The 12,223-nt window shown below is 38.0% G+C and overlaps 1 protein-coding gene across 18 annotated transcripts in view; it reads left to right on the plus strand.

Annotated features, from left to right (window-relative positions):
- Positions 1-12,223, plus strand: part of NFASC (neurofascin) — a 257,064-nt gene that overhangs the window by 221,424 nt on the left and 23,417 nt on the right. For 3 of the 18 annotated variants that reach the window (XM_048496456.1, XM_048496453.1, XM_048496455.1), the window contains 2 exons: positions 2,009-2,125; positions 4,541-4,684. The exons of the other annotated variants lie outside the window; for them this stretch is intronic. In XM_048496456.1, coding sequence (XP_048352413.1) covers positions 2,009-2,125; positions 4,541-4,684 — 261 coding nt within the window. The remainder of the gene's footprint in view (positions 1-2,008; positions 2,126-4,540; positions 4,685-12,223) is intronic. 18 annotated transcript variants of the gene reach the window in all.

A 12,223-nucleotide genomic window follows, 5' to 3' on the forward strand; every position in this document is an offset into this window, starting at 1 on the left:
TAGGTACCCAGCTTGTGATATGTTTATTTAAGGAATGACTTCTCAGTACCAACCCAAAACTAAATGGCTCCTGGGCAGTGGTGGGATTCAAAGGATTTAACAACCGGTTCTGATGGTGGGATTCAAGTAATTTAACAACTGGTTGTATACAAGCATCATTTTCACAACCGGTTCTGCCGAAGTGGTGCAAACCTGCTGCATCCCACCACTGCTCCTGGGTAATCATGTAATGATATTAGATGGCCCTGCACACATTGATAAGTGGCTGGTGAAAGAAGGTGCCATACGATAAGCATGTGTTAATAAAATTGCTTTTGTTGGATAGTAAAATATGTTTCTGAAAAGGAAACGTCAAAATCATATTCTGTAGTAGCATGTGCTTTCATTTCCAAATGGGGTTTTTCATTTGAAAACCAAAGCAATAGCTAGAGTTTCTGATGTAAAACCTTCAGGCCAATTAAACAGTTGTACAAAAGATAACAGATTCTTTAACTTAATGTGACCTTTGCAGACTATGGGTAAAAAAATTCCTGGCCTGCTTTAACTTAAGATAATGACCATGTGCATTGATTTTTACCTGCTGTGTGCAACACTAAAGTGAGTTTCTAGAGCAGTGGTGGCAACCTAAGCACTCCAGATGTTCATGGACTACAATTCCCATCAGCCCCTGCCAGCATGGCCAACTGCTTGTAGCAGGGCTGATGGGAATTGTAGTCCATGAACATCTGGAGTGCCATAGATTCACCACCATGGTTCTAGAGCTTCAAGGGCTAAGCCATTCAGGCTCAAGCTTCAATAATCCATCTTCCTGAAAATAATCAAAGTTTTTATGCTATCAGTTAGCCTTTCACTGCAAGCTAGCAATTAAGTGAAGAGCCTCCCTTATTGGTTACTTCATGCATCAAGCCTTGCTAGGTTGTTCAGATTCTTTGGGAGGAATCTCAAGACAATTTAAGACTCATCCACACAATAGTCTCCAGCTCTCGCAGCCAGGTTCATCTGGGTATGAAGTCTCCCAAGCAAAGCTCCAGTCCCCGGACAAAAAAAAAAGGTATCCTCCTCCCTCAGTTTCAAGAAGTCAGCTGTACAGACTCCATATATATTCTTCGTTGGCTCACCATGAAAACACTTATTTAATTCTCTTCTGCCTCCAAAATTAGGGGCGTCTATATGTTAACAATATTTGCATTTGTTTCATGCTCTGCAAGCAGACAAGTCGTATGTACAGAGCAGAAACATTTGAATCTTCTGAGTTCTAAAAAAGTAAAATTTAGAGGGGTCCTTCATTGATCCTTAGATTGACAATCAGCATATTGGATGGAGAACCTAACTTTCTGCAGTGCACTGTAAAGAGCTGAATAGATGCTCTTTCTGCATTGTTCAAAACATATACAAAACAGTTCGTTCTTCCATTAAGATCTGGCCATATCATTCAACGACTAGCAGTTCATCTAATGTAGGAAGTTAAGGACTTTGAGCTTCCTTTTTGACAGTCACATGACCCAGAAAATGTGTCTTTTATGTCTCACAAGGCCTGGAAGTTGAAATCAGACGGCTGGGCCACTTTTTTGCATATTAGAAGGAATGGCAGCAACATCTGCTTTCACAAAAATGACTTCCTCTGGCTATTTTGAAAATGCTGCTCTATCATTTTTTTTAATGTAGCTTATTTTCCAAACTGCTCTCTACAGAATTATCAGGGGCTGCATTGACAAGATTTTTGTCACTGTTTCTTTTTACTGTTCAATGTGTGATTTTATCTGGTGTGATAGAGATTTGTATATAACATTGATATTTCAAAGAAGTATTTGACATATCCTTTGAAGTAGAGGTACAAGACTTTCTCATGCATTTCCCATATGACATAGTGCTCTAGTGTTCAAATCCTGTTACTCTGTGCTTTCAGTTTTTCCTCACATTAAAGTGCTTAGTTAATTCAGAAGAGAAATTAGAATGCATATTTGTCTATAATCCAGTTTACTAACCTCTGTTCTAACCTGTTCACCAGCTGGCGATGGAAAGCCCATCTGGGACGTAAAAGCTTCACCTACCAGTAACTGGGCAAATATCACCTGGAACCACAAGTTTGATCCTGAAACTGAGTTTGTGGTTGAGTATATCAACAGTAAGCATTGCGACATGGGATTATTTCAGGGTCCTTGATGCCACCAGGGATCCTGACATCTCTCAGGGCTTCAACTGATTTTATATGATTTTAACTACAGGTTAACTAAACCTAAACTAAATAGGAGGATCCATTAATCAGATTTTTTTAATTGTTAAAATTCTGCTGCGTCCTGGATTTGAATGCGGGAGAGAGGCTTAATTCCCTCCCTTTCCCAGCCCCAAATGACCCCTCCTAGAACTTATTTTGCCCCTTTGGGGTAACCATATCGACAACATGAACGTTTCCCCTAGTGAGATAAATTGTGTGACATTAAGAAAAGGAAGGGGGAGCACTCTCTGCAACAGACCCTATGGTTATCATTTAAAATTTAAAAATATGCTGAAGAACTGGTCACATATTTTCATGTGTCTCAATGAGTTTTACATCTGTTGCTTGGTCTGGAGGGGAGGGCAGCCAAGGAGAAGGCATAGTAATTTGTAAAACAGATTACAGTGGAACTGTGCTTTTTATGTTGGTATCCGTTGGAATTCAGTTACTTCCCCTTCCCACATAGTGGATTAAGAACAATACAACCTGATGCAGCTGCTTTTAAAAACTGGCCTAAGTGGTCTGTGATGGCTGCACAATTTTACAAAATAAAATAATTATAGAAATCTATCCATAAATATTAAACTGGCAACAAATTCTTAGGTTAGTTTTGGAAATTAAGACAAATTGTGGGTTGAGAGATATAAAGGGTTAAAACCCACAACTATTGCAAGAGAACATCTGACTATAACAAAAGAGCTTTGGAGATTAATAGTAAAACCGCATTTTGGTTTCAAATCCCTAAAATTCCAGATCGGTTTCAATGTTTCTTTACTGAACCTTTTTTTTACTGGTAGTAAGTAGCGATCAATGTAACCAACATTACTTTGTTCACAAACCATTGTGATCCCACACTTTTTTTCTGATTTGCTGAGCATATTAAGCAGACAAATTATATGCAGTGTATAATTATATGTTTAATACAAAGCTAAATTCAAATCTCATCTGGGTGTCTTTCATTCAAAGTGTGTTTGCAGTTATGTTTACCATGGTTTTAATTTGCTGGGGTAGCCTCTATATTGTATTCTTGGGGTTGCTTGTAGCAGATGAAGTTAGTTTTTCATCATTTGCATTACCCACAGTATTTGAAGTTATCAATAAGGAACCCTTGTAATTCTTTTACCTAGCATAACAGAATAAAAAGTGTTTGATACAACACCTTTCACTGCACAGAAGTCTCAATCTACTGCCTTGCGCAAATCCCCATGGCTTAATATTGGGGATCCCAATGTGGCCCACTCAGCTAATCCCTACAGTATCACAAGTATCTGTTTTTTCTGAGATGATTCTTGAGCATCTTCCTGTGTGCTCCATTGATGAGATAGAACTCTAAGAATTTGTTTCTTGGTTATGCCTTTAAAGGGTGCCAGTAATTTCTGCTAAACAAGCCACTGCCAGCAAAAGTGTTGCTCTGGATTTCAGCAGTTTTGTAACATTGGTTGGAATGTTTTGCCAGTGGTTTGCTAAGGTCAATGCAGAATCAAAACATATTTAGTTAAATTCTCACAGAACAAGGAATACTTGCAGTTTTATAGGATTTACCTATACTAGGGTTTATAATAATTGATTGTGTCCATTTATTATGCGAATGTTTGTTTCAACAACGTACATTTAATACAAGCTTAACTGTATTTTAATCCACAAACATGTTTCTAATAAGAAATTTTAGGTGAACTTTATGTAACCTTGTATGGTGATTAGTTCAGAAAATGTACTTTTTACACTGAGATCCTAAGTAAAGTTATACCCTTCTAAGTCCTTGAGCTTAGAAGGGTGTAATTTTTCTGAGGATGACACTTAAATATAGCAAAAAGTTGCTTTCAGAGGAAGGAGTGTGCAGTTGTGATATACCCTTCAGATTCATTATGACATCACCAAGTTAAGTAAGGGCTATGCCAATTGCTTCCAGTCCAGTTAAGGGGTACCCAGAGATGGTTGTGTGAACACTTCCTCATTTGTTTTCTTGTACCCCTGATTTTGTGTTAGATCACTGAACTGGTAGTATAGGAAGATTCAACTGGATGTAGTCAAAAGTTTTTTAAACAGGTGCTTTTTCAGACTAAATGTTTTTAGACAATTTATTCTTATACATACAAGTAGTATGAATTGACAGCACGTCTTTTATACACTAACTCTTTAACTGTGAATTGATAGTACCAGAACCATAGAGGTTAACTGTATGCAATATCCATCTAACATGCTGCTTACTATCAGCAGGGGCATATGTCTTTTTATTAGCCCAAGGTGTCTTTGGTGGAATTTGCTGGCGTGGTAATCTCTGATTTTTCTGCTAGCTGCCTTTGATGTGAAGTTTCTGTTTCTTAGGTAATAAAACAATGAAATCTACCACTGATAAACCCTTTATGGAGCTGATTAACCTAATTCCTGGGGAGAAGTATGTAGTACGGGTTTTTCTCAAAGGGAATGATACCATCACCAGCTCGAACATAACCTTTAACACAAGTGCAGGTGAGATGGGGCTCAGCCCCACTGTGTAATACATCTTGGATACTTTTTGTTCCATTCCAGACTTTGTTGCTTTTCTTTGTGCCATTTCCTCAGATGGAGGAATTAAGCCATGCATGGAACAAATTTCATCCACTCTTTTGCTGACATTACAAATGCTGCCCTTATTATAGAGCTAAGAAAATGAAATGTATAATCTCTATTGAGGTTATCTGGATTCTTATCTATCTCATTTTTATCCCATCCTCCCTCCAAGAAGCTTATGGTGGCATGCATGTTCTCCCCTCTTCAATTTTATGAACTACTTGCTGAAAACATGTTGGCATGGCCTTTTAGCAAACCAACCTGATTTTGCACCATAATGCTCATAACAAGGGCAGAGAACCATGGCTTTTTGTTTAGACCTGAAGATGAATCCCCCTGTCAAGAAATCTGCTATCCTGTTGCTATGTGTTCTGTTTATGTGTTGGTGAAGAGGGGTGCACTTCCTTGAACCCACTAACGGTAACCATTGTCGTGTTGCCACTGATTATTCCCATTGTCATGATGCCAGCTGACACATAAATGCATGTAATCGTATGAAGAGTTTTATATCTGGGTATTTGTGGGGAAAATATGTGAGGGATTTTTTGTACCTTCAGAAGGTACACAAAGAGACGTGTTGTGCTTACACCAATAAAAGAAGTAATAAATGCAATCTGGAAATTTTGTCAGTTTCTTTTCACAGAATATTGCTGTGCATGATCCTTGAATGTCCCTAAATTCAATTTAGATTTCAGTAGCTGCTATGTTAACATTCAGATTTCCGAACTTCCATTTTTGTGTTTTAGGAAATATTCAATAAATAGTACTGTCCTAAGTATAGTTACACTCTTGTAAGGCCATTGACTTCAAGGGACTTAGAAGGGTTTCATCTGGTTAGGATTGCACTGTAATATTCAAGTAGCTAGCTTAAGTGGGAGTTAATCATGCACTGTATTATCCCAGTTGACCTATTGTTGGTGAATGTGTTATCCATAATGGTAGTTTCATTTGTAGAAGCAGGGCAGGAGAGTTAGGTGCAGATTTCTTGTAAGCAGTGTCTGAAATCCACTCCAACAGGAATAGGACAGACATTGTATATTAAGCTGTGAACAAAATGTTATCAAGGAAGTTTTATAAGTATTTAATGTTGAAACATATGTGAGATTTAGACCGAGTATAGTAAAAAAAACACTCTGACTTCTAATACGAAAGCATGTGAAAGGAAATGCAATGACATTTATTGAGTGAGAAGTGGCTAAAAACTAAGCACTGTACAAAATTCACAAAATAGAAGAGCTTTGCCCAATGGACTGTGACTTGGATTTAGGCAGAAATGAAACTAAAACGGAAGACACAACGAAAATTATTAAGTATAATCTTACTGAAATTAGTTTTAAGACATTTTAAAGAAAGAGAATCAATTGTATTATAGTGGATAGTAAACAGGAACAATAACCAAAAAATTCCAAAGACCCCAAAATCTCTCCCATTTTGCGATATTTTCTTCCACAGCATCCTATGCGCTGCTTGTTAAACCTCACTGCTTTTCATCATAATGAGAGAAAAAACGATAAATAAGAGGTGCTGAAGAATGAACCAAAGTTTGGGCAGAATTGAGAAAGAAAAGAACAAAGTTAGTGATATCCCATAACTGGCAATAATGAGACCACCAATGATAGAATATGAAAAGACAAAAGAGAAAGCTCAAAAACAACAACAGGATCTACTGGTTGAGGCACAATTTAAAAGTGAGGCTAGTGCAGCAAAAGGGCTTCCTTAGATGCAGAAAGTACTTCTAAACGGGTCTCATTATTCTACTCAGGGCTATTCAGTGGGGTTTACACTTATGAACATATTCTTAGGATTACACTGTCAGCATATCATTTATACTATGCTGCTACCTGTGCAAAGCAGCTACAGGTTTGCACACTGACATTCCATAATTTTTGAGCATATTGTGCTGCCATGCCAACCAAAGATGTGTAGTTGCTTTGTATGGGTTGCAGATCAGTTTCAATCAGATGATGGTCAGCCCAAGCTCATGGGGAAGGTCTCTGCCTCACAGCTGTATTGGGCCACAGGAGAAGCAATGGTAACTTTGTAAATTGGCAAACAGAATGGGGAGAGAAGACTCCAAATAAAAAAATAAGAAATGGTGAAAGCATTATTCATACCTACTAACCCTCTAAAATGTAAAACAATCCGAATCCACTTGTGCTTATATTATTGCTCATGGCAAAGGTTTGAATTCAGCACTGTTGTGAAACTGAAATCACTAACAAATATACTGTTCTTTGAACTGTTTCATGCTATGCTTTGGGGGGATTAATGTGGAGAGTTTTTTGTATGTTCTTAATCTTGGAATAATAAACTACTTTGAGGGAAAGGCAGGGAAGAATTTATGATTGAATGAAAAGACATTAAAAGCAAAAAAAAACACCAACCCTGGGCTAGCTCTTTCATTTGTAAATTTTCCTACAGGTTTGATACAGTTTTAACAGTCTCTTTAGTAAGAGCTAATCCTTCCTGCTAAAGAATTGAGGCAAGAAAACCAAGTACTTGACTTGGGCAAGTTTCATTTGTGCTGTCCCTATCGGTTTGTATGTAATATTGACTAGCACGTTTTCTCTTATCTCATATCAGGTGAAATCTTTTACAGTTGGAAATGCATGGAAAATATCTATCACAGCTGATTAGGTCCATTGCTGTTACCATGGTTTTACATTTCAGGTTCATTAATTATAATGTAAGCAAAAACTAGATTTTATTGTGATTTTATTGGTTCTGTTTAGATGGGTGAGACATGTCCAACAATAGCTGGAAATCATGGCAAAGTTCTTCCTCCATACCACATTTTTGTATACCAAACTGATATTAGTGTACTTGCTCTTCTAACATATGTTAGAGATTCATACTCCTATCAATTGAAGGCTATCGTTTAGGTATTCCTACTGTACCCCCTCCCCCAAGCACTTGTCAAGTTCTAGTCTATATGAGTAACTGATATAACTATTTGCATTCACTTTACTCCTTGTAAAGATTCTGCATATTGCAACAGCAATATCAGTCATGATTTATGTTGAGTGAACAAGAACTCTCTGGATCTAGACCATTTGGCAAATTATACATTGGATAGTTTTTCATTCTTAGACGTCATGCGTTTGAGTGTGATGTAGTCAGCTGCTCCAGGCATTACTAGAGGAATGTGCCTTTTACATTGGTCTGGAGCAGAGCATTCTTGATCATAGCTTCATATCTTTGCAACAGTTTCCAATGCCATAGCCCTTTGAGCAACTCCATTAGAGGACAGAATGGCACCCAGCCATAGATGCTGTCCAAATATTCTAGCCCATGGCTATAGCATTCACCATCACTAACAAGTAAATGGGAGTAATTCGAGAAGAAAATGAAGGAGAATTTTTCCAAATTAGAGCCAAAATTTCTAAAAATGAAAGGACAGGTTGAAAGATGTTAAGAAATTGGAAAATTCTGTAAATATCTGTAGAAATAAAACAAGCTACTGACAAAGTTGAAACCCTGGAGGGGAAAACAGAAGTGTTAATTAGAGATCTGCAAAGAAAAATGAACAATTGAGCTTTACTGGAGTTGAGAGAAATAATTTTGTTTGAGATTCAGAGCACCCCCTGAAGATGCAGATGAAAACATTAGGCAAAGAATTATAATTGTTTTGGCAAGATTTTTGGGAATCTCAGAGGAAGATTTGGAATATGAAGTTGATAAAGTCTGCAGTCTAAATTCTAGATTTGTTCTAATGGGGAAAGTCCTAAGAGATATTCTGGTTTTGTAAGGAAGAAAATTAGTTATCAGATCTTCCAACATTTTGGTACAAGATTGAAAATTGATCATGTGGATATAATTGTTCTGAAAGAAATACTGATCAGAATCCTGTGCAAAAGAAAAGAATACACCTTCCTAACTGTAAAGTAAAACAGAGGAAGATTGTGTTTCATTGGGGAAAAATTGAGTCTTTTACTTTCAAACAGAGCTTCAGACTGAACATGATCCAAGAGGTGCATGATTTCCATGAAATATATAAAACAGAGTTCAATGACAGAGAAACTTTTAAAAAATTCAGTTGAAGATCAACCAGAAATAGGGCAACTACAACAAGAAAAAGAAGACACTGGATTAAAAGATAAGAACTGTTAATATTCTGAAACCCAATTATGGATTACAAATATCTCAGGTGCAATATAAATAGAGTTAATGTTCCACAAAAGAGAAGAAAAATATTTAATCATTTGAAAAAGATAAAAGAAAATATAATTTGTCTACAAAAAACCCACATCTGAAAAGAATAGAAAAATATTTGTCCCTCAAATCTTTAGGTTAAGGAAGTATCTCAGTATTAAAAGGAAAAATGGTGTGGTGTTATATACCAAATCACATTTACATAGATTCTAAATTGGTATTCACTGATGAGCATGGTAGATATTTGGGGGTGGAAGTTAAACCTGGCTAGCCTGTGGTATCCAGATCAGGGTGGAAAGTAATTCTACCTACAAATGTATGAATTCCCCCATTTGTGTCACTGATAAACCAGAAAAGGTCCCTAGTCCAGATGGTTTGTCAGATTGTATTATAAGTGTTTTGAAGATGAAATTTTACAACTACTGCAGAATACATTGAACTCTACCTGACAAGCAGGAAAAACACCAGAGTCATGGAAAGAAGCCAGTAGGACATTATTACCTAAAGGACAAGATCTAACTTTGACAAGAAATTATAGACCAGTATCATTATTGAATAATGACTATAAATTGTTTATTACAATTGTAACAGATTGACTGAAAATAGTGTTACAAGAGTTTATCCATGAGGATCAGTGTGGATTTTTACCTAAAAGACAGTTAAAGGACAGCGTTAGAATGGTATTGGATATCCTGGAATATATAAAAAAACAAATATCTTTCTAGATGCAGAGAAAGTGTTTGATTTTAGAAATAAAGCTTTAAAATTTGGATACAAATAGGTTCAACAATTCAGAAGGTTTTAAAAGTTAATATACAAATGAAATTAGAGCCTTTCTTTTGGGACTTATGGATGACAGTTTGAAAAAAATATATGACATCAGCAGTGAGAATATTACATCCACAAAAATGGGAAACTTCATCCATACCTAAAACAGAAGAATGGCTTGTAACGTTGTTGGAATTGGCAAAAATGGTTAAACAGGCAGCCCAATTCAGGTGGGGCGGGAAAGCTCCACAGTTGCTGGGGACCGCGCACGCAGAGGCGTAGCTCCGGGTTTTCCACCCCCCATGGGGCCCAGTGACCCCTCCATGCCCCGCTCCACAACGCGACCCACTTACCTTAGCCCCTGGCGCGCTCCTGCCAGGCTACCCGGAGAGGCGAGGAGAAGCAAGCCTCCGCAGGGACAAGCTGGTCAGGACCACACCTTCTCTGGCTGGCGCCAGCAGAGAGGAAAAGAGGCAGTCCCTGATATGCCTGGGGGCTCTTGTGCAGCTTGAAGGCCACACCCCAGTGCGCCAAAGGGAGGTGGCGCCAGATAGGGCGCCTGGCACTGGCCTCCACCAGGCCTGGCTGGGTGGGGAAAGAGGAGGGGTGGGGACCAGTGGTGCACTTGTCCCCACCCTGCCCCCTGGAATCTACAGCATTGTGTGCAGGCAAGGCCGCCCATCTCATTGTTTACACTCCCTGCTAGAGTGGGATGTACAAATGCACTGATGCAAGCCTCCACTGCTCCTACAGCCAACAGGATTGTGCTGTTATTTTTTTTTATTAGAGAAAGAAACTTACCTAAAATTATTGATAATTAACTCAAACCTCCTGATAAACTTTTTGTGTTAGAGAAAAAAATGAATGAATGATTAATGTATTTGAGGAATAAAAGAACAAGAAAAAATATATAATAAAGAAAAGTATGAACCCTATTAGTAAATATAATTAAGAATTAATTTTATGATTGTAATTAGAGAACCAGTAGTGATTTTTTAATTGCGTTTATATTTGGTACAGGTGTAATCGTCTCCTTCCCTATCACATTATAATGCATTTTTGTGTACTTTTTTGTTTATCTGGTTTTTGGTTGGTTTGGGGTTTTTTTCTTTCAGTACGTCTTCAAAGTCTTAATTAAACAATATTCACAAAAATTTATTCTTTTGTTTTATTTAACAATTCCAAAGGGCTAGAGATGTTATATATGTTGCAACAAAAATAAGGGAGTTAGTCAAATGTTATCACAATAGTCAAAGATAATTGCAAAACATGTTAAATTGCTGGTAAAAATCAAGAACTCCAAGTACAAACAAATTAATCATGTATATACACATGAATTGTATCAGTCGGATGTATCATATTAAAAGAAAACAGCATTTGGGGGAATCTCTTTTCCCACAATCCGGGCTTAATTTTTTGTTCTGTGAATAATGCTATCTTATAAGAAATACTTTTAACTTTATCAGATAGCTGATAAACATATTCTGTGATGACCAACCAATACAATGAAAAAGATGAGATGGGTAAAATTTCCCTCTTTGGCCTCTGCTGATTTCTCCCAGCTTTCACTTCTGCCGGTCTTGCCTAGACCTGGGTTCTAATGCCTTGATTGCTAGGCAACCACACCAGGCAAACGGTCATCCCAAAGATGGGGGTGAAAGAGCTTGAGGGAGCAATGCAGCCTTGCACCATTGTGTTTGCCCTCACTGGGACCCTTATCCTGATGGAGGAGCAGTCACACCAGCTACTGCCCAGCCCTCAGTTCCGTCACCACAAAACACAGAGACCAGACCGCGGTGGGGTTGTCTGGCATCCTGATTGGATGCTAGCATGGGGAGGGCAGTCAGGATATTGCTGGGAGTGGAGCTGATGTTTGTCAGCTCTCACCCTGGATTTAGGGCCAGGAGCACAGTGCCCTGGCTCTCCTCCTACAAGCCCTATGGAGGATTTTCCAGCAGCAGGGGCAGTTTTTTGCTCCACTTGCCACTGGAAAGCCCTCTTGGAGGCAGCACCACAGCAGCATCCTGTCCTGGAACATTATACTGTACAAAAAAAATCTTTCTATTTCATGCTTCAATTTATCTGTATTGTTTTGAGTTATGTTTCACAATTCCAAAGATTCATTCTTTCTGGATTTTATTCTTCTGTTGAAAGCTTTTCCATGTTAGAGTCACTAATAAAATGACCATTCAATCCAAAGGCCTCCTGCGCAGTTCTGTTCTCTCTATCTCTGGTCTGTAAATTCTATTAGTCTAATGCAGTTCTCAGGTCCATGCAATTAGTACTTTGCTCCTTCCATTAGAAAAATTTCATAGCTTCAAAGTATGCCCCTCTCCCACAGTATGGCTTTTATTACAGGAAAGGAAAATACATAGTAAATCAACTGTCAGGAGGGATAGGGGACAATTAAAGCACAAAGGGTAGGAGGGTCATGTGCACATCTTCGGTCATTTAAAACTTCACATTAAAACATAGGACTGATTCTTCTAATCTAATCATATAAAATGTGGGGAACCAGCAAGGATTTGCAGGGGGCAC

Source organism: Sphaerodactylus townsendi, linkage group LG05 (genome assembly GCF_021028975.2).
Source record: "Sphaerodactylus townsendi isolate TG3544 linkage group LG05, MPM_Stown_v2.3, whole genome shotgun sequence".
In the NCBI taxonomy this organism is placed as follows: domain Eukaryota; kingdom Metazoa; phylum Chordata; class Lepidosauria; order Squamata; family Sphaerodactylidae; genus Sphaerodactylus; species Sphaerodactylus townsendi.